At 42.4% G+C, this 23,197-nt stretch overlaps 1 protein-coding gene across 1 annotated transcript in view; it reads left to right on the top strand.

Moving 5' to 3' along the window:
• The window catches only part of trrap (transformation/transcription domain-associated protein), a 90,640-nt gene that overhangs the window by 58,597 nt on the left and 8,846 nt on the right, over positions 1-23,197 (top strand). The window contains exons 58-68 of the mRNA XM_008292417.1: positions 1,113-1,308; positions 2,014-2,132; positions 2,285-2,431; positions 3,820-3,920; positions 7,469-7,670; positions 8,969-9,130; positions 13,396-13,486; positions 14,271-14,476; positions 15,462-15,723; positions 22,022-22,247; positions 22,521-22,738. Of these exons, the coding sequence (XP_008290639.1) occupies positions 1,113-1,308; positions 2,014-2,132; positions 2,285-2,431; positions 3,820-3,920; positions 7,469-7,670; positions 8,969-9,130; positions 13,396-13,486; positions 14,271-14,476; positions 15,462-15,723; positions 22,022-22,247; positions 22,521-22,738 (1,930 nt within the window). The remainder of the gene's footprint in view (positions 1-1,112; positions 1,309-2,013; positions 2,133-2,284; positions 2,432-3,819; positions 3,921-7,468; positions 7,671-8,968; positions 9,131-13,395; positions 13,487-14,270; positions 14,477-15,461; positions 15,724-22,021; positions 22,248-22,520; positions 22,739-23,197) is intronic.

Raw genomic sequence — 23,197 nt, 5'->3', positions numbered from 1 at the left:
CATAGGGCGGGAGGGCTCACTGAATAGTTTGATGAGTATAAAAACAATGTGAATCATGTGCTGTGGCTTTCACAGCCACAGATATCAAGCTAGTTTTAATCCTATGGGACCAAAATGTCAGACGTTGCTCTCCTCCACCTCTGTCATTGAAACATCAAATGAGGGGATATCTTTTGAGAGGATGGCTTCATCCAACCAGCAGAGTTCCAGAGACTCGGTGCCAAGGTGCACTGAAGTTGGTCTGGCAGCATCTGCGGGCCAACACCGTGCCAAGACGGTTTTTGTTGTTTTCTCCTTTGATTTGCTGCCTGTCATTATGTCCTGATACTCATCTCCCGTGCCATCTTTCTAATAAATATCTAAACCCCAAATCTCCAAACAATCCACGTTTACTTTTTAGCCATTTAACCATGTATTCTTCTTACTGTTTTTCTGATCCTCCTCATTTATCTTTCATTTCATTACTTTCAGTTAAACATTTAGATATGTTCTGCTTCATTGTGCTGTACACCAAACAGAAGAAAAAAAACAAAGACAGAAGAGCAATGAGGCAGAAATGCACAAAACCTTTATTAATGGCTCACTGCGCACTGAAAAAAAAAACAGAAAACTTCAAATTGCATGTCAAAACACCCTAAAGCAAGCAAGGCTTAAAAATGTGCTTGGTTCTGGAGCATCAACAGAACACGAAAACAAAATAAACAATTTACATGAGCTTTCTTAAACTTTAGAAAAAGTCATCAAACAGTGGTGGACGGCAGATGGACACCATGTGTGTAATGCAAAGCAAACTATGCAGGAAATCTGGATCGCAGCTTACATTTGTTTAGATATGTAGACAAAATATTAACAAGATTAAGTTCAGCTGGTGTACTGTCTGGACTAAATCACTGATGCCGACTGTGGAGCGAGCTTTGCTATACAAAACAGTCACCGCAAGCAGCATTTTGCATTTGTGTGCTGCCTCGGATTGGCTAAGTTGCATTTTAAATTTTAAAAAAAGTGTTTTATTTTTAAGCTTAGAACCAGAGAGTGAAGTTAGTATGGCCAGCATAATCATGAAATATTTGAAAAGATGAGAGCAGATTTTTAATTATCATATATATTCCCAGGCGGCCCAGCAGATCATTGAGCTGCAAGAAGCGGCCCAAATTAATGCAGGGCTTCAGCCAGCCAACCTGGGCCGCAACACCAGCCTCCATGACATGAAGACTGTCGTGAAAACCTGGAGGAATCGACTGCCCATTGTTTCTGATGACCTGTCCCACTGGAGCAGCATATTCATGTGGCGCCAACACCACTACCAAGGTATGACATACACTCTTGACAGAACTGCCTCTAAATTTGACACCAGTTATATTGAAACGCGCTATATTTTTAGCCGTTGTGTTACAGGATCCCACACTCATGCCGACACACTCTCAGATTGCTGCTTTGGTATCCACTAGTTCCAGGAACGGGTCTTCTTTAAAAGGCCACGATGTGCAGAACCCCCTGAGGGTCTCTGTACATTTCCAAATGTCAGCTCACCAAAGCACTCTCTCTCTCACTGCAGGACATAACACACACACTCTGAAACACACACACATGTTTACCTTGCTCAGTGCTCAGCTCTCTCCCGCGGTGACTTTGAAACCATTCAGAGAGGCAGCCACTGCAAAATGTGATGTCTCAAGCAACTTGAGCTCTAACTTTCACTGTGAGGCGCTGAAATAATGATAGCGCTGGTTCTGCAGCACCATGCCAATAAAATCCACTTCATTTATACATGACAGCCTTCAAACTTAAAGTGAAATGGAATTTTCTTGATGAAATTCATCGCCATGGCTCATTTACTGTTCAATACGTTTAGTGTCCCCAGTGCCCTCCTGCGTTATGACAGCAGAGCTTTCAGAGTGCTAGAAGATCCCCAGTTTTCACACTGCTCTAAGCTCCCCCTATTTTTTGCTTACTTCGTCAACTCTTATATAAGGAGTAATGCCATGTTCATGACTGTTTTATCTCTGTCCACAGCCATAGTGACGGCGTACGAGACGAACACGCAGCATGACCCAAATAATAACAATGCCATGCTGGGAGTTCATGCCTCAGCGTCTGCTATCATCCAGTATGGAAAGATAGCTCGCAAACAGGTACTGGTTTAGGCTCTAAGCCGGTTTTTATTAACAAAAAAAATCTATAGAAGTGTGAATAAATGGAACAGCATCAAGTTTAGCACATGTCGTTCTCAAGTTTCTTGAAATATCTAAGTTTCTGTAACAATCTTGTGCTGCTGTTTCCTCAGGGCTTAGTGAATGTGGCTCTGGACATTCTGAGCCGTATCCACACCATCCCCACGGTGCCCATTGTTGACTGCTTCCAGAAGATCAGACAGCAGGTCAAGTGTTACCTCCAGCTAGCTGGTGTCATGGGCAAGAACGAATGCATGCAGGTGAGATGGAAGATCCAAATGTCCAGCTCTGTTATTCTACATGTCAAGCTGTAGCATCTTTTAATGTACAGTCGTGGCTTGACAGTCCGACCCTTAACAATCTGAAAACATTGCTATCTGACAGGTTTTTAGGAAAAGCTAGAAAATAGCCTAACATACCGACAGCCTTGGATTCTGACTCCAACGTGACATTTTATGTCACAAATAAGGATAACAGCGTATTATCTGACTGAACAATCCAACAGATTTACTTACCTCAACCGACGGGCCCATCCACAAGCGCACCGGTCAGTTAGGCGTGAAATCCAGCGATGCGTAGTGTTCTAACAATACATTAGTCCTACTCATTAAGTGAGTTTGCCCAAATAATTAAGTTGGTTTGCTTCAGTTTGTTAATAAACAACTGTACATGTGTAGAACACAGGAAGGATAGGTTTGGTGCTTTGAAGTTGTTTGAAGTATTAAACAATGTGACATGTTTTGAGACCTGAACAATTCTATGACTCTATATATACAGTATTTGTTTATATGAAACAATACAGTACATGTAGTTCATGACAAGTCTTTTATTTTGTTTCATATAAATCATAACAATATCATATACAGAGATAGTTTATTATAACAACTATAAAAAAAAACAATAAATATTCACAAATGACCCCTCAAGCATCAAGCCCTCCTTGTATCTCGACCTCCGTCTTGACAATCCAACAGCCCTGCTGTCCTACATAAAATAAGGTTTTACATTTAGTGTCAGATTATCAAGTCACGACTATATTTGTTCTTTTATGTGCACATGTCTCTTGGTCTACCTTTTTATATAAACACATTATATGCGCTTCGTGTGATTCAGGTACTTGGGTTGATTTCTGTCAGCTGTGGCTGCAGGCATAGTTAAGGGTACTTTGTGTGGGGAAAAGTAGTAAGAGCAAGAAGTGTTTGGGGTGGCTCTAGGTGACAAGTTATAGCGGTGAGACTTATAAGAGAGTGTAACTCAGGAGCTTGCTCTGAAGCCCATGGAGTGCTCTGATTAATAGAAGCAGTTCAACACACCACAAGTCATTAAAAGTGCCAGTAGACACTCTTCTCTCGCTCTCTTTCTCTCTTCTATCTCATCTCTGGTTCTCTCTGTCTCTTTCTCCTGCTACACATCGTTTGTCACAGCAGTACATAGGGGACACCTAATCAGAGGCTCACCATAATGGAAGTTTAGTTCCCTTAACACCTCTTTTCTTACTTCGTAATGAACAGTGAGCAGTTTGTTTGTTTTTCACCTGTGATTACGGTCCTGTCTTAAACAAAATACCGTGGCATGTTCCTCTCGATTCACCCCTCCTGCACTTTTGTTTTTAAGATAAACTTCTGTCGTCCTCATCTCTATTTGTTAGGGCTTGGAGGTGATAGAGTCGACCAACCTGAAGTACTTCACCAAGGAGATGACGGCTGAGTTCTACGCTCTGAAGGGAATGTTCTTGGCTCAAATCAACAAGTATGTTCAGCGACTGTTCTGTCTTCGACAATCTTTCCAGCTTTGCACTTGCATTGTCCCTTTGTATCCAGCTTTGCATTTGCTATTTTCACCTTTTGCACCTTTCTGCATCGCTTCAGCATCTAAATATATCTTTCCATCACTGCCTTCCCTTTATTCATCATCACATTGTTCTGAAACCTGTCAGTGGTCCCTTAGCTCTGTGTGGGTGTTCCATTCTGCCAATACACAGCAGTCATGTTTACCTCTCGCCTCGAGTTAACGCACCTCTAAGGTTGTGTTACTTGCTAAACCATGTGACGCGGCTTCCATGTGATGTGTGTCTTCAGGTTGTGACAGTGTCAGTAATTTGTTTTGAGCTGCAGGGTTTGCCTGTGGAGCGTATGCCTGCTGTTTCCACGCTTTGCCAAGCCTTGCATACCCTGAGCCACGCTCTTAAACACCTCTTCCCCTTCAAGCTCCCCCTCTCCGCCCATCATCTATGACGTGACATGGCGTCCTGAGGGGTGAAAGACAAATTGAGGAAGGCTTATTAAATGTATATGCAGCTCAATAATTAACTCAAGGCAATTTGCAGGAATCTCTGGGATCAGCAGAACTTGCCTCCACCTCAGCAGGGTTTATTACAATCATTAAGTTTCCCCTACACCGGGGAGAATTAACAGTGGAGTGGGGGTTTGGGGTTCAGAGATTGGTGTGTGTGTGTGCATGTGCAGCCACATGTGCTAAGGATTTTTGGGATCATTCAATTAAACGGGTGTCAGAAATTTGACAGCCTGTTGGGTGCCTGTGCTCCTGTTGAGCCGGGTAGTAGAAACTGTTAATGTACTTTAACACTCGCAAAGTGACTGAGGAAACCCCATTAAGTATTACTGGAGGGTCTTTGGCTCTGACTCCCATAGCAATCAAGCTCCCATTTTTTAATCACATGCCAAAATGCCTTTTATAATAACACATTTTAATTGATTGGCTTGGGAGACATTTCACTGTAAGTAAGTGGGAGAGTAGTTTGGAAGCAGTCCTAAAATGGTGGTCCATTTACCAACTGCAGCTCAGTAAGAGTTTTTCATTGACAGGCCTGTCTCCTTGTTTTGACTGCAGGGTAGTGCGTCTTAGGGTGCCTCTTGCATCTTATTTATTAATCAGAGGCTGAAAGGTGTGTAAAAATTATTCAGACTGCGTGCCAACGAGTGGTTAGAAGCCGCTTGGCGTGGTGAAAATAGCTGATGATTCAGAATATATTTCCCTGTCAGCATAAATGGTGCAGTCAAAACTTGGGTCTCCTGCCAGATTTCACCTGTCTATTTCTTCGCCTGCTATTTAACAGTTTCTAAATCGAATACGTGTGTGTGTGCGTGAGTGTGACTGCCAGGTTTGCTGGGGGTTGCTGGGGGGTTAAAGCTCTGACGGATTCTCACGTTTATTAGCACACATTCATTTAAACTGTAGCAATGCTTTTAATGCTCTTTGTGTTTGTTTATCCATAAATATAGCCAGGTTTTTATCGTGCTGCAGTTCTGGACTGATATTTCTGATAAAATTAAAAGAGCTTATATTAGTCATTCCATACCATCTCATCTGGACCTCCCAGTTCATGTCATTGATTTTTTTTGAAAAACATTACTGCTTCTATGATGTTCCTGAGACCTTGCAAACACCTAAAGTGCTACTCCAAGTACTTTCTTCGCTATGAATTTTTGAAGTTTCATCGTTTGGGGGATTTTATTTTTATGTGTGTTCTACGCCACTTCGATTTCTTATTTTTAACCCTTTCAACACTAAGTAAATTAGTATTCCTTATACACTTCAACACTAAGTATCTTTGGCTTGAAATTCATGATCAAATGTGGTTTTGATTAACCACTCATATATTCTTAAGTGGACTTCATATCATTACATATCAGGTATCAGTCAAAAGTAGGCAAGTTGACGGTTAAATATATATGCAAGTTTACTCTTGTCGTATACATGCAGGTGAAATACAGGTGTGAAAAAGAAAAGGTAAAGGTAAACGTCATAATTACCGGGGATATATGCAATTAATTATCAGTTGTTATATACTAAGACATCAGCCAAAGTCTTGTAATTAGTCTTAGTTTTAATTGCTTATAAACATTTGGGGAACAAGGTAGTTTTCTGATGATTTATTTCATGACTGAATCGCTTGTTCACATATGGGGATTTCCACTGATAGACAAACAAAATGAATGTAACAGAAAGTCACCGGGCTGCAGTGTTGACAGGGTGACAGCCTGAGAACGATATAGCGGTCTGCAGTGTTGAACGGGAGTCGTAATGCCAGCCCGGTGTAGCGGGCTATAGTGTCAAAAGGGTTAACTGGATTATGCTGATGTTTGTACTGAGCACCCAAGAAAATCCCACATATAGTTTGACACTTAAAATAATTAAAGCACTTGCTGTGTTGTTGCCTTTTTTTTTAATGCTACATGTTGATGATTTCAGAAATTAGACTGACTTTATTAATCCCCAGAGGGAAATTCAGTTGTTACAGCAGCATGAATATTCAACAAAGAGGTAAACAAAAGCAAAAAGACAACACAGAATATTAGGGTAGGGTATAAAACATAAGGTAAAAATAAAGTCAAACAAAATAAGATTTAGAAAAATAGAAAATATGGTGTAGAAAGAATAAGCCAACAAAGTTTACAAGAATATACATGACAATGTGCAAATGAAAAGAATGTACAAAGTCTTAACTAAACTAGTTCAGTGAAGCTTGAAGCTGCACAATAATGTGCATTTAGCTAATGAGCTAAGATGTATATGTTGTCCAGACACATAAAACAAGATGATGACACAGTAAATTAAGTCATTACAAGCTGCAACATGCACATTTTCTGAACCCCTTGAAAAACCAGCTCAAATGGTTTCACAGGTAGAATACCTTAAAGTCAATATTGTACAAATATCGACTTATAAAAAGGAGCTGCTCGATCTAACATAACAGCCAGTAAAAATACGAAAAACGAAACTTGCTTATTTGTTATTGATGTGAAATGGGAAATCTAGATGAGTTAGTATAAAATGACTCATATGTCATCCAGTATTAAATGAACTTATCTGCTCACTCTGGCAGGGTGGGGGTTCAACTCCTATTGCATTATAACTAAGTGAAACCTTGGTGACTTTAATTCATGCTGGTTTAAACGCTTACTCAATAACGCCGAGGGGAAAGGCCTTGAACATTACAATGGTGCTTATTGATGTGTAGTACATAATTTACGATATGATCATCATAATCTGTTTCTTGCACGCTCCGTCTTTCTTCTTTTCTTTTGTTCCGTTGCCCTTCATCCTGTCTACAAACAGGTGTTGCATCCATCTCTTTGTAGCCCTCCCTCCTGTTTTCAGTGTTTTTCCGTTTTGTATCTCTTCTTTTTTTCCCCCCTCCTGATTTCCCTTTCAGTTAATCCTATTTCCTTTTCTCTCCCCCAGCTACTTTCCTGAGCTAACCTGCCCTTGACACATGTTTTACACGTAGTCTTGCCTTACTGTGTAACACTTTTGACTCATTTTTTCTGTTCTAGGTCAGAGGAGGCCAACAAGGCCTTTTCAGCAGCGGTACAGATGCATGACGTCCTGGTGAAAGCTTGGGCCATGTGGGGCGACTACCTGGAGAACATCTTTGTCAAAGACCGCCAGCTCCACCTGGGAGTCTCTGCCATTACTTGCTACCTGCACGCCTGCCGCCACCAAAATGAGAGCAAGTCCCGCAAGTACCTAGCAAAGGTGAGATAACAGAACTGGATGATTTGTGCGAACATGCAGGTTCAAGTGCGATGGGGAAAATGTGAAGATTCCTTGTGAAAAGCTGTCTTTTTTTGTTCTCCATTGTTAGTCACGAGTGAAAATGTTTTGTTTGTTTTAAAACCAGCAACCTTCTTGACCGTATCGCACATTTCTAGAAGACCAATAGCCTCAATCGGGCGTTTTTGCAGAGAGGGTCACTTCTAATTCCCTGGTTTCCTGACCTCATCCAGCCCATACATTACTGGTCCTGATGAGAGGAAAGGCATCCTTTTTTCCCCCTCTCAGACTCTGCTACGGTTACAAGCAGAGAGTAGTAATTTGATCGATTACAGTCTAGCGGTAGACAGTGTGGATGGGTTCCCACAGTAGATCGATGGTGGAGTGAAGGCCATCCTTTGGCACTGGGGGTTAACAGGCTAATGGCCTCCCAAGACACTCCAATCTCACGACCCTCTACATGGGCCGACCTTTCTGTAACAGCCATACCAACCCTACCACACTTACCAGCTTAGTACGCCCTGTGTGAGAGATAAAGAGATGGATTCCTTACTAACAACCATCCCATTTTTGTACATACACAACTCATTCAGTGTGGCCCCTCTCGAGGTTAGCTCAGAAACCTGATGCCTCTGTGTGTCAGACTGCATAAATAATATATGGTCTCGGCTTGTCTGGTGTTAGCATCGGGCATTACTATCATCAGTTTTAATAAAGGCTTTTACCAGCTTCACATCCATATTAGATGTTTTTCTGGTGACCCACCCCCAAGTATTGTGCTGCCAAACTGGGTTGGCAGTGCTTAGTCCTGATGGATGAAGTGAGATGACCAGTCATTATCAGTAATTATACACAATCTGTGTACTCGGGTTGGCTTGCTAAAGAGAGCCTGGGGGGTTGAGTGGGGTTAATGTCTTCATCATAATGTAGATGCACACACAGACACACCAGGGGAGGAGAGATCACCTCCGCATTGGCTCGGCTTTGATCATAGCAAGCATTGCCAAGATGTACTCGTATTTTGCTCTGCAACCCGCCTCCTGCTGTGAACAGAGCCAGGGAGGCAGCAACGGTCTGATTAATGATAGAGACCTTACCCCTTGCTACTTGGTGTCTTACAGTAGCTACATTATGGTAAAATATATGGAGTGTCTTAATATGACTGCCTTGGCAGAAAAACATAAACGATCCTTTAAATTTGTTGTTCTGATCTTATTCGCCTCTTCACCTTTCTTCAACCTCTTCCCTCTCTTCATACGTTTGTTGTTTTTCATCCGCAGGTGCTGTGGCTGCTCAGCTTTGATGACAAGAACACTCTGGCGGATGCTGTGGACAAGTACTGTATTGGAGTCCCGCCCATCCAGTGGTTGGCATGGATACCCCAGCTCTTGACCTGCCTGGTTGGGTCAGAAGGCAAACCTCTACTTAACCTAATCAGCCAGGTGAGGACTTTACAATACCTACCTAAGGGGAATCTCTGTGGTTTGCTATTAACTTCATACGAATGAAAACATCTGCCAAACAGCTTTGTCAGATAATCTCAAAGCGGAGGCTGTGATTCTGGAGAAAGATTTTTATCTAGCTTGTTTTACCATCCCTCTACTGCCTCCTTTGCCCCCGTCTCCCCTCCCTTTCTCCCTGTTCTGTGCACCAGCATGCACATGCCAAGGATGTGTCAGAAAACTGGATTTTTTATTTATTTTTTCTTGGCGTGCACACAGACTGTAAGGAGATCTTTGCTGAATTTGACAACAAGTGTGTTGGATTAGAAATGCATACTCCACCTTTAACATCATCTTCAGTGTCATGCCTGGATGTCTGCTGCACCCATCAATCATATTTTTTCCTTGGCTTCCTTCATCCATCTGGGGCAGCACATCTGGCTGCTGTGTTAGCGTCAGTCCTTACGCACATCTTTCTAATCAAGATAAATTAACTGCATTCACGCCAAAGTGGTCTCTCCCCTGCTTTCTATTTACCAAATTAAGCATTCCGATTTTTTCACTGTCCCTTTTTACAGCAATTTATTGGCTTTCACCAGTCTCTTGTGAATTGGTTTTTAAATTATTTGTTCAAGAAATGATTATAAAGTTAATATTGCACGCATCCGCACTGCGGGAACGGAGCTAGTAATTAAACCGAGGACTAATTTGCTTTGCTTAATGGAGTATTATTTCCGCACAATTTGAAGAGGGTGATCTTCAAAGAGTAGTCTGCTATAACAAACAGCCATTCTCTCAGCAGAGCAGGAGTATTGTATAGAGGATATGAGAGGAAGTGTGGAAGAGGATAAAGAGAAGAAAGTGAAGAAGCAAGGTCTTAAAATATAAGTTGGTAGTGTATAAGATAGAGGTAGTAGTATCTGGAAAAGAGAAACCAAAAGAAGTGAAATCTTTCTACTTGTTAGCATGCTGATAAAGAGGAAACATCTCACTGATGGTTGGCTGGTTGGCCCATTAAGAGGACGTCTAAATGCAAGTTAGCTGTTAAAAATGAGCGCAGCAGGAGACTCATGCGGTATCATTTGCAGTTATTTTTTGATGTTTTTTTTTTTTTATCTTTCTGGAGAACATTAGAAGGCGACACGTAGCTCTTATAAGGTTCAAAGTTGTTAGCTCTAGTTACAGTTGAGTCATTTAAACAAGTCCTTGCCCTTTGGATGCTTTAGACTGGCTGTCAGTGGGTGACCGCATAGATTTTCATTCTATGAAGATCCAGACCTTTCCTTTGGTCTGCCGTGTCGTCCTGTAAATGACTGAAGGGTAAAAGGTTGACACCCTTTTCTTCACTGCCTTTTTTATGTAAAGAAAAAAAACACATTTTAATGCATGGCATTCTTTATCTTTCTCTCTGGCCTGAATTATTTAGAGTTTCTCTGCGGCGGCGGGATGTTTAAAAAAACGTATGTTGAAATATTGATGAAGGTGAGGAGAAGAGCGCCTGGGGGCAGGCGGGAAGATGAATCAGAAGTTAGCAGAGAATCTCAGCACCCCTTCCCACACACACTCCCACCCTCCCTCATTGCATCTGCCTTGTCTGCCGTGCACCCTCTTCCCCTCAGCCCACCTCAGCTTCGCCAAAATATGACATTTCTTATCTTCCCATTAGCGTGGTGATCTCTGGTTCCTCCTCTTCCTCTCTGCCTTCCTTCCTCTTTCATCTTTAATGCAGCTGTTAGCTGCCACTTAGAACTCCCTCTTCCACTTACTCCTGACTTCTCCTCACTTCTCGTCTTCATAGTGTATTTTTCATTTTAAGTCTCTCTTTTCTCTGTTTTAAGCATCGAGAAAAAGAGAATCATTAAAATTGCACATTTACTGAATATAGAATGCATAAAATTTGGGAATTTTAGAAATCTATACAACAGTTACTGGTTGCTGAATATTTACAGAGTCCAGATGTGTACACAATGCATGTGTCTACTTGACAGTTACTCATTTAGATTTTTTTCTTGTGTCTTTTTATACTGAAGGCATCATTTGGATGGATGTACTTGGTCACAAAAGAGCAGTTAAAGCCATTGATGGCGACTGAATGTGCTTAGATCACCATTGAAGAAAATGGAAAGTGTCTTCCCAGATGTAGTTCAGTTTAGTAATCGTTGTCATTCCTCCCTTTTGTATTTCATCCAGGCTGCATGGGCTTAGACCTAGAACAGAAGCAGTCTTTCAGCAGTTAGTTAATCCTGTCTCTCCCCTGCCTTAGTGCTGTCTTTATAGCACACCACTGCTGCCTGACTGATGATGTAGAGTTGTGAGTTACATGCCTTTAGGGGGCTGAGTCTCTTGAAGAATTTGAGACCTGCCCAGATCTGGAACAGCTCTTTTAGTTGTCTGCATAGTCTAAGGAGAACTACAGTATGCTGGAGTTAGCCATGGGCCAATCCATTCTAAACCTGCGCTAGGTTTTGTGTAATCTTGATGTGGCCAATTTTGAGAACCCCTCTGAATTCTTGAGCTAGATGTCTAAGGAATGTGGATCAAACCAGAGAAAGCTTACAGTTTCCAAAATCCATTTAGCTTCAGGCTAAAGTGTGGAGAAAAAAAAGCTTCTTCCCTTTCTTCCTCTGTCTCCCTCCTGTATCCCTCTCCAACACCATCCATCCCATCCCACCTTTAATCACATTGAGCTCAGTTTTGGTGTTGAGATGTGCAGGTATCCCTTCTCTGCCCTGCAGGCACATAGCGGGTCTTGAAGGGATCAAGTAGCTATGTAATTGCAGCTTATAAAATTGTGCTCTGAGACCTAAAAGCACCTCGTGGTTTGGTCCGGTAGGCCTCAAGCCAGGCTCAAAACTCCACTTCCCCCCCTGCCCAGACCCCTTAACAATTTCCGGGAAAAATCCGTTGTTTTCTTTTTTCCATAACCTGGTTATTATTTGTTTAAATGTAGTGTATTTCAGCAGGCTATACCACGGAGCACAAGTGGCCAGTCCATCACACATACTATAAACAAACCTCTAGGTCACCCATATTTTTCAGCTTTTAAAAAACAAAAGCTTTGACCAGGCTTGTTTTACCTTATAGTTTTTAAATAATGGCATGTCTCTATTCTTGCCTCTGTGAGATTTTAGGCAGCTTTGTCACAGCTCGTGTTCTACCTTGAGGCGCTCTCTTTGTGCAGTCACAGTGATGTGTGACACGCACAAATACATCAGTGTGGAGTGTGATTCCGTTACAGCGTCTGTGTGCGACTTGTTGCCGCGTCGCCCTCTTATGTATTCCAATGCCATGTGATGACAAGTGTGGAATTGGAATCGTAGCCACAGAAATCGGGGAGGGGAGTGTTTGGATATTTGGTCAGAGATTTAACTGCACATTCAACACTTTAAGCCGTTAAACAGTGTGTGTCTGGACAAACACTTTCCATATTGCTGTTTGAGTTTTCGAGGGGAAATTAATGAATGTTGAATCAAAGGAACCTACAGTCGGTGAATTTGCGTTCACTAATGGAGTGTGTTGGTAGGGACATTTTAAAGATATCTGTACAAACAGCCCTTTAGATAATACCATTATTAGCAGAAGAAAATTAAAACGGTAAGAGAAATGTCTGCTAGTGTGGTTCGGTGCCAACTTTGATTTTCACTTCATGGGTCATGGTTTAGTAGCAGATTTTTTATTTTTTTTCTTAAGTGAACTCAGACTTTAGATTTCAGAAAATGTAGCTAAGTTATCATACCTTCACATTGAACTGTGACCTGAGACATAAATAAAATATCCACCCAGTGGTAGACGCTGCATTCACCTGGTGCATTACTTATCAAAGGAATCCTACTCCACCAAGTTTGAGGTGAATTTGCTGTGTGTTTAAAACTTGAAACCTCTTATGTCCCGACTTCAACCATTAAGCCTTCCAGTGTTGTCAGTGACTTTTCTTGAAGTCTTGAAGGCAATTTCATCATCAGTCACATTCAGTTTTGTAATTCAGCCATGACGTGTTTTTAACTTCCCTAACTCCCCTGACTCAAAGCTTCAAACACTCCCTCTGTTACAGCAGAGGTCTTTGGCTGTATCAGTATGATCTCTCTCTCACTCTGGCACACACATGTACACAGTATCTCTCTCTCTCCCTCCCTCCTTCTCCACCTCTGTCTGCCTCCCCTCTCTCTCTCTCTCTCTCTCTCTCTCTCTCTCTCTCTCTCTCTCTCCTTTGCGGTCCTGAGGGGGAGTCTTTGAAATGTAATCTGTGACCCTCTTTTATCTGCTAGGTGGGACGAGTGTACCCCCAGGCTGTCTACTTCCCAATCCGCACCCTTTACCTGACTCTCAAGATCGAGCAGAGGGAGCGCTACAAAAGTGGTAAGTAAACATGGCTGGCTGTAGTGTGTTGCCGCTTTATCACACTTTGAACGGTAAAAGCTTTTTCTTACTGCCATCATGCTGACTTATTACATTTAAAAGTACAAGTGAAGATAATGTTAAGTATGAAATATGCTCTGTGACATACAGCTTGTTCCAGTGTTATTCTGGGTCGCACATGTTTGAGACACTGTGAAATTTGCAGCTGCTTTTGTTTTTCCCCTCGTGTTTGTTTTATTACGATGGAGCATTAGGGCCACATTCAGAGAAATATTTTTCCACACACTTCGAGAATAAAGTCGTAATATTATGAGAGAAAAGTCAGAATTTTACAAGAATAAAGTCGTGAAGTTGTACTTCAGCATCGGTCTCACAAACCAAGAGATACTTTGTCTTTTGGCTCATCAGCACCACATTATCATTAGTATCAGGACTTTGAAAAGAACCTGCAAGAAAATGAATCCATTTCGAAGGTTTTTTCTTGGGAATAGATTTCCTCTTCTAAAACAACTGGTTTAAGTGTTCCAACTTTTTTCTTGTAGTATTACAAGTTTTTTTTCTTGTAAAATTTCAACTTTATTCTCGTAATAATACGACTTTATTCTCGAAGTCTGTGGAAAAATATTTTTCTTAACTTGGCCCCAATACTCCGTCATACTTTATAATTCCAATTACATTACATTCAAATTTCCTTTCTGCCTTTTGTTGTTTTGTTTTCCCCCTAATTTGTCTCCGTTTCTACCACTCATCCTTCCCTCCTTTTTTTCCCACTGTTCTCCCCCAGATGCATCTGGTCAGCAGCAGCCCAGCTCGGTGGGGGCCCAGCCTCACTCCGGGGCCTCCGACCCGGGACCCATCCGAGCCACTGCCCCGATGTGGCGCTGCAGTCGGATCATGCACATGCAGCGGGAGCTACACCCCACCCTGCTCTCCTCCCTGGAGGGCATCGTGGACCAGATGGTGTGGTTCAGAGAGAACTGGCACGAAGAGGTGAGAACAGAGGTGCTGGTTTTGTGTATGTCGGAATTTGCTGCTACATGTGTGTTTTCAGTGGATCAGATGGTGAGAAAGTAATACAGCTGGTGAGAGTTCTGATATATGGAAGCAAGATGGAGTGAACATCTTGTGCATATGTGGTATTTTAGTTGGTAAAGGGGGGAGAGACAGCTGACAGATCTTGCTACCATGATAGCGGAATATATTCACAACGGAATCGCCGGGAGATCCGTGTACATTCTCAGATGGCAGATCCCCCCTAGTTTCGTAATATGTTCACCAAAATGTTCTCTAATCCCTTTTGTTGAAGCCCACATTGACTTAAATCACATATTTAGCCAGCAACATTTTCTTCGCCTAGCTAACAGTGTGGATGGTTGTCCAGAAGATTGGCTTGACACAATTGTCCAAACTGAAGTTGTTGCTGCTGCAAATTGTGTTAGGCCCTTGCCGTGCAGTGCACCGTCTATACACAGTAGCTGATCTGTGTCTATGCGAAGTCTGGGAGAGTGAGAGGCAGGAGTTGGAGAGAAGACTGAGACAAGTGATGGATGGGTGCGGTGAGCGTGTAGGATGGGTCAAGGGATTTAGGGCTGGAAGTTTGTTGGTGTGTGTGTGCGTGTGCATCTCTGTGATTACCTGTGATGATTTGGGGCACTCAGCAGCAGCTGCAGGCTCTATGCCTCATTCCACTGGGCAAGCAGGGGCAAAGGTATGCTACACCGTCATCACCTTCCCTCTCTCCCTTCACAATGCTGCATCCTTAAGAAATGTGTGTGTCTGTTAGTAAGATTTATGTTTATCAAGAGTATTGAGGGGAAGTATGCCAATTTGACAGAGATAAGATTCCACAGATACCCTAAAATGAAATGACTCAGATTGAAAAAGAAAAAAAAAAAAAGAGAGAGATTTGGGCATCTCTAAGTAACTTGAATATAATCCCAGCATTTCTGTTTTCTCTTCCTTCCTCTCTCTGCAGGTCTTGAGGCAGCTCCAGCAGGGCCTGGCTAAATGCTACTCAGTGGCCTTTGAGAAGAGCGGTGCAGTGTCCGACGCCAAGATCACACCGCACACACTCAACTTTGTCAAGAAGCTGGTTAGCACCTTTGGTGTTGGCTTGGAGAACGTCTCCAATGTTTCCACCATGTTCTCCAGTGCTGCCTCAGAGTCGCTGGCCCGCCGGGCACAGGCCACAGCCCAGGACCCTGTGTTCCAGAAGATGAAGGGACAATTCACAACAGGTCAGTTGGCTTTTAAAAAAAACTCAAATCTGACTGTGAACTACAGAGAATCATACAGGAAAGAAAAACAGGCATTGAAAGGTCCTTTCATTTTGAGGTTGTTCCGTTCTCTTGTTTACTTTCATAAGCCTAATCCAGAGAGCTTGTGTAGAAGACTTTTGTAGTTCTCGCAGACTGATTGGGAGTCCCAGCTGTCTGTATTGTCACCTCCAAATCCCATGGCAATGATGGGAAAACTGAGGAAAGATGTCAAGACTGCATTATAAGTACCTGGTAAATGGTATTGTAGACCCCCTTGTCCGTTTAAAGTTGGCTGTTCCATTTGAACAAAGATGTCTTCCTTCACTCCTCTTAGATCATCCGTCTTCTCTGTCCAGAATGTGAACTTTGCTGCAAAGGAGTGTCCTTCATCCTATGTAGGCAGGAGAACTGCTGAGTCTTGTCCTCAGGAGCTGACTGTTTTGTGTTGAGTCCTGCACTTGTGGGGCAGTTGTTTAATTTCCCTCATACATATATAGGTCTGTGCAATCCCCACTTCTTGCTCAGCTTGTGTCTGGGTTGTTGATGCTTTGAGTGAACCAGTTTTTGTCTGACGGCGTTGCTGAGTCTGTGAGCGCTGGGATGTGGTTTGGAGGATCATCTTTTCTTCTCTATTTGATGTTGTGCTCTTTTTTTCTGGATCTTTTCGCTGACTTAATGGAGGCCCAGTTGGAATAGCCACAGGTTTTAAGTGCTTTTTTAAATGTGAGTCTTGGGTCATTAATGGGCCATTAGCCATGTGGTGTAGGGCTGTATGTAGTATATACCTGGGACTTTCCGTCAGCCAGTTAGCGCTGGCGGAGCCTCTTACATGAGAGGTGAAAATGCCTTAAAAAAAAAAGAGAGAGAAGTCCAGTTGTCTTCTACAAAAGGATTTTCTTAGGATTTCAATGATCTGAGTTGCATTGTATAAACTTAGTTGTTTGTTGATTTATGCCTCTCAACTTCAGTGTTGCACTTTGGAATTTGAAGAGACATAAAGTGAGAAGCATATGTGTTCAAGCAACCAAAAAAAACCTGTTTTCTGAGTGTGCGGCAAGGTGCCACAAAAGGTGAGTTCGCAAAAGCAGCAACACCTCCGAGTGCTTCTCCCTAAAGCCCGTTGTCAGACATCAGCCACCTCTCAGCAAAACAAAAGCAGCATTTGCGTTACTGTATGTCCATACTGGTTTAAATGATGAGCCAGGCGCCCGGCTGCAATATATTGAACTGGATACGTAATATCTGCACAGACACTACTCATATCAGTGCTGCTACAGCATGCTGCACTGTCGCTCGGAGCAGCTGGAGCACTGGTGTTCTACAATGTAATTAAGGTTTCCGACAAGATGATTGGATTTTAGGGAGGGATTGGGACTGGTGACTGGTCAGAAATAGGTGCTTGTGTGTCTGTATTACATTGTGTGTGCCCACGCTCGTTTTGATTATGCACAAGTCAACAGCATTTCTAAACTGAGATGGTGCAGCCCTGCAGCGATGATCCCAACAATCTGTCCAAGTTTGATGAAGTAAAGCAGCAGACTGTCTTATTTTGCCCCTGCCCCTGTGGAATCTATAAAACTGTCACATCTAGTTTACAAGTTCAGTTTTTAGTCATAGTAGAGTTTTCAAAAGTCGGTAAAGCACTCCATTCCCCTGCTGAAACTCACTGTAATGAAATTACTTTATTTCTTGGCAGGTTTTGAATCAGGCTGAAATGGATTCTCAATGCAGGTTTTATAGACTTCTAGTCAACCAAAAGCTGAATAAAACAATTTCCACCAAATTGGCATGGGGTAACTGGGCCATTTTATTGAAATAGAAATATATTGTAACCCCAGTTAGAAAAAGTGCCACCAGTCATCCAGTCAAGTGCTGTGTTATTGTAGCTCGTATCTACTGTAAGCCTCTCTGTCAGGAAAACAAGCAGTGTTTACTGTACCGAAATTAAATATAGCTTGTAAAATATTGGAACAGGTAGCTGAATTCAGTAGTTTACCTTCACTTCAGCTACTGTGGCATGGAGATAAAACACTTAATTTGCTTTTCCTGCTACACATTAGTCTTTAACAATAATGGGGTAGCTATTTTGTTCTCATTACATGGAACTCATTTGTTGGAGTAAATAGTTGGCAATGTATTACCAACATAAATAACCCTTGCCTGTGTTTGTTGACTAAAGTCATGCAGGTGGGATGATGTAACAGTACCAAAAACAAAACCTGCTGAATTTGTCCAGGAGTTTTTTATTTTTTTATTATCAGTTCTGTTATATAGAAACATCCACTGGATTATACTTTAGATGATGATGGACCTTTAATGTCATAATAGAAAGTTGACACTAGTGTCAGATATCAAGCCATTATTGAGAACACCGATTGACAGTGTGACTTATGTAGCTCACATGTTCAGACCTTTTTCTGAAAATTCTTTCTACCATTTCTTCTTACCTAATCTGTCCTCTGTAGTGTCACATGCTGACGTGACATCGAAGATCAGGAGTTGAAAGACAACTCTGCAATGAGAGGCAGTTCTGTGATCTGTCCCCAGTTTTGGATTAACACACTTCAAAGCAAAAATTCTGTGATATTCATGTGTCTGCTTGTAAAGCAGTGATGAAGCCTCCAGTCATTTTGGCCTGCATGTTCACATTCATGTGCAAGCTGTGGAATCCAACAGGACAGGTGCAGTTTTAGTTTAGCCAAGGCCCCCTCTGAGACATTTTTTTTCTCAAAACAATCATTCTCCTGTTTTTTGGAAGCCACGTGTCTGCTTTCCTACATTACATAAGGGAGTTGAACCACAGTTCACTGGACCCGGTTTCAACAAGGACCGTCTGCACCTCCCTCCAGCCTTCAGTGTTCAAATAAACCTTTTTGCTGACTCTTTTACTTCAGCAGACTGACTACACGTTAACTGAATTATATTCACAGTAAATGGTCCAGCGTCTCTGCTTTTTGTTGCTTTTTTACACAACTCCTTCCTTTTGTCTCCTCACCTCTCTGCTCTCCAGTCTCTCATGTGTTATTACCCTTTTACTAGTCCTGACAGTGGCCGGTGGAGCTAATGTGTTTGGCCCTGAGGTAAAGGAGGACAAGCACAGCAAGTGAACGAAAAGCAGTTATGGAAAAATTGTCATCTTACTGAAAGAGAAAGCAGTGGTAATAAGGCTAAGCCAGAACTGATTAGCATAGAAAATTACAGAGAGGAGAAGAAGAGATGGAAGGGAAGAAAATGAGCAAATGGAAAAGCAATAAGAATGAGAGCCTGAGAGGAAACAAGAAGACAGGTGTGATGGCATTAGTGGGCAAAAACTTGGGAACTGCACATAGACTGACTGAATGAACAACACAAACAAGAGTGAGCGAGACTCGGAGTGAGCGCTTGCTGATGAATCTTACCAGATGTTGCAGTGCCAGCTGTGCTCACGCAGCCAGGCGTCACCAGGGCTTCTGCCTCGCAGGGTGCCTGCCGACCATCACTACACAGCTGTCCCCACGGCGACGCAGGAGCAGGGTCGACAGAGACTGAAACCACACAAGCCTTCCAGAGCGGAACAAACAGGGTTTACAGAGCTGCAGAGCAGCCAAGCTCCCATTCCCCGCACCACGTTAGTGGCTCACTCGCTTTCACAGGGTTTGTGGGCCGGAAAATATGGGTTTATGTGTGCACATATAACATTTGGCAGCAGGGAGGCATTCAAATCCAATTACGGAGAATGCTATTTGCATGAGTTACTGTTTTAGCAGTGGATCTGTTCCACAGACTTTTGTCAGAAGAGCTTTTTATGAAAAAATGGACACGTTTCCTGGCTTTTTAATTCTTTGCCTATTGAATAGTCATTTGTCATGCTAAAATTACATTTAACATAGTTCAATGTAACTCTGTATAATTCTGTACAGCAATTTGGCAAAGCATCTATGTACCTTCAGATAGCCTTCAGTCAGAAGCTTTGAATGTGAACTTCCACTGCCAGAAACCCCACTACCTCCGTTCATGCTGCTGTGGTGACCTCTGGAACACAACTTCAGCTCACCAGTCAGACATAATAAAGTTGAACAGGCTCCACCACACCACACACATATATATACAATCCCACACTGAGCCGGGACCAGGGCAGCACACGTGGGAGAGGGTGGTTCTATATACAGAGGTGGCCCACCTCCTGAGTCTGGATCCATAATTTGGTGCAGCAGTGCAGATCCTTTGCAGTGGTCTGTCAGGTAGGGCAGAATGCTCTGGTTTACCTACACACAGGTCAGAGACCAACCTGGCTACTTTCCACACTGCACTTTTTCTCTCAGCATCCTTTTCCTCCCAATCAAGGGTCAAACATAAGTTCAGGGCAACTGAAAATAAATGTCTTTTGGTCTCTGTAGCTGTGTTGCACTCGTTACAAAGCACTCCTGTAGTTTTTCTCAACAACAATCTGCAGATTTAGTTTTGGCACATATTTAAGGATCAAGGTACAAAGGTTTTTTTGTTGCACTAATTGGCCAAAGGTTTGATTGGTGCTACATCATTTGTTCACACATTAGTGTGTTTTTTTTTTTCCTGAATAAAAAAGCCAAAGATCTGGAAATATTGTTGCTTACTTCTGCACTGAAGCACATGAATCTCACTGTCGTTACAACTCAAAACAAGGTGAAATATTGGTTGCTAATTATTTCTCTACAAGGTCTTTGTTGCCCATGTTTGACAACATGTTTAATTATTTTCAACGCTCAGGGATTTTTATGAGGAGTGATAACAAAATGCCAGAGTCACCTGTGCAGCTGTCTCCAGATTTAAGCAGGTAAAATGTTTATATCTTATAAAGATGGAATGATATTACAGTTTTGCTTCATGGATTCGGAAGAGTGGAGCATGTCTCGCTTTTTCTATTTGTAAGCATTATACACTTTTATGGTGCTGAATTGTTGTCAGCCTGCAATTTCTCAGGACTGTTTCAATTTTACCTCTGCTATCGAGGCAGGTGAATTGCAGGCGGACGGATAGCGAAATAGGGCCACTCCGAAAAGAACATTGGCTGTTTTAAAGGGCTTATTTAAAGTATTAGGAGGTCTCACTCTGGGAGAGATTGAACAGTTTTGAAATGGCAAGGCCTTGCAGTTTCATGGATTCATTATAACAGGCGGCACAACAGGGTGTACTGAAATAGGAGAGCTAGGTGTGTGTATGTGTGCATTCATGTTACAGAAATGTCCTGGGGGCTTTACTCTAAAATGGAAAACCTGCTTGGCTCACTTCCCCTCCTTCCGTTGTTATTGCCGCAGCTCATCACAATATGTTATGTGCAATATGAGTTGTGACTTGAAACAGGAATTTAATACTTTAAGACTCTCATTTTTATAGCTCTAATTTAATCAGCTCCCAGCCTCCGCTAGGGAGTTTTAAGTCGATAGAGCAAACACTTCTCCTTGTGCTGCCAGCCTGCCGTGAATAACTTATCCGTGAAGTTCCCTTAAGCAAGGCACTACTCCGCGCTGCTGGAGCGGAGTGGCCAGCAGTGCAACACAATATTTATAATGGACATTTCCCAGATGTAAATTTGTGTAACCACTGCCATCCCGTAGGCCATTACTGAGAAAAACAAGGTGTTTTTAGTTCACATTATTAGATGAATAACAGTAAATACTCAGATATCTCTGTAGCAGTACATAGTTTCAGGCTTTGCAACATTAACACTAAAATATCATGTGACAAATAAGCTTTGAAATTTTATTCTCACCGATTATGTCATGCTGTTTTCTCAGTTGTACTTGACTGTGCTTTGAATATCATCATTGATGTGGATGCTGCTTTGTTTTGTACCCTTAAGGTGTTTTATTTAGCAAAGTTACTTGGAAGCTAATTTGTATATATGTGAGGGAGGTTAAAGATCACACACAAACTCCTCTGGAAGCTTCAGTCTTTCAGTTTTGTTCTGTTTATGGCTGAGAGCAGGTCTACTGGAACAGCTGGAGGATTAGCGTCCTGCTGAAGGACATTTTGAGGATACTTGATTAGGGAGGAACAAATGCAACACACTGACTCACCCATTCAGACGTTCTTTATCGGATCACATTCTTGTTTCGTACACTTGTTTTCTCCTTTTTTTCTCTCTAAATGTCACACGCAGATTTCTGGCATTGATACTAAGTCGTGAAATCCACCAGATCTTTAAAAAAAAACAAAAAACAGGAAGGATGGCAGACTAAGAGTTGCCGAAATAAGCCAACGAAAAGCTCAGTGGTATGAGATTCTTGCTGTAACAAGTTCGTCTCTTCTCCCCTGACAGACTTTGACTTCAGCGTACCCGGCTCCATGAAGCTTCACAATCTGATCTCCAAGCTGAAGAAGTGGATCAAGATCCTGGAGGCCAAGACCAAACAGCTGCCTAAGTTCTTCCTCATTGAGGAGAAGTGTCGCTTCCTCAGCAACTTCTCTGCGCAAACGGCCGAAGTGGAGATCCCCGGCGAATTCCTAATGCCCAAACCGACGCACTATTACATCAAGATTGCCAGGTAAAACTCTTTTACTCAAGAACGGCTGGGCTAAATTATTTCAAAGGGCTGATGAATCTAACACCATTTCCTGCTTATACCATGTAGAATTAAAATATTTATTTACCCGTCCTGTTAAGACTGGACCCTTAAATGATTTTCCCGCAATCTTTAAAACTTTCATTTATACATTTTTGTCATCACTTCAGTGTCTTTCTTGTATAACATTGAGTCATGCTAATTTTTCCTGCTCTGTTTATTACTTCGGTTCTGTTTCCCTGCACCCCTCTCCAGGTTCATGCCCAGAGTGGAAATCGTCCAGAAACACAACACAGCGGCGCGTCGTCTGTATATCCGCGGCCACAACGGCAAAATCTACCCCTACCTGGTGATGAACGACGCCTGCTTGACCGAGTCGCGTCGAGAGGAGAGAGTCCTGCAGCTCCTCCGCCTCCTCAACCCCTGTCTGGAGAAGAGGAAGGAGACCACCAAGAGGCACCTCTTCTTTACCGGTATGCTGGGGCCTGTGTGTCTGAGTTTCAGACATATGTGGGGTGAAATGGTACCAGATTTGTGGAAAAAGAAAAGACAAGAATAACAAAAAAAAACCCTTTTCAAACAAGTTTGTCTATGACAGATCTGGCTTGAAACAAACTGCGATAACACCAAAACAATTTCCTTTTTCTTTCAAGCACCATTTCCTCTCCTGTCATCCCTTTGTGGTTTTGTCTCCAGCCAGACGTTTTCTCACTTATACACTTGATGGTTTGTTTAAGGGAAAAATGGCGGGTATTGATTTGATTTGGGGTGCCAGTGTATGTAAATGTTTAGACTGCTTTCCCTTGGCAACCCATACACAGCATTATACCTTCTTTGACCCCGCTTGGTGTTGATCGATGGCACGCCTTCACCACAGCTTTTTTCCCCCCCAACAGTGAAGTATTTTAGTTGTAGGTTTATATCCGTGGTTT

Source organism: Stegastes partitus, unplaced genomic scaffold, assembly GCF_000690725.1.
Source record: "Stegastes partitus isolate 25-593 unplaced genomic scaffold, Stegastes_partitus-1.0.2 Scaffold809, whole genome shotgun sequence".
NCBI classification, from domain to species: Eukaryota; Metazoa; Chordata; class Actinopteri; family Pomacentridae; genus Stegastes; species Stegastes partitus.
The sequence above is the reverse complement of the archived record's forward strand: the minus strand, read 5'-3'. Positions and strand labels throughout refer to the sequence as shown.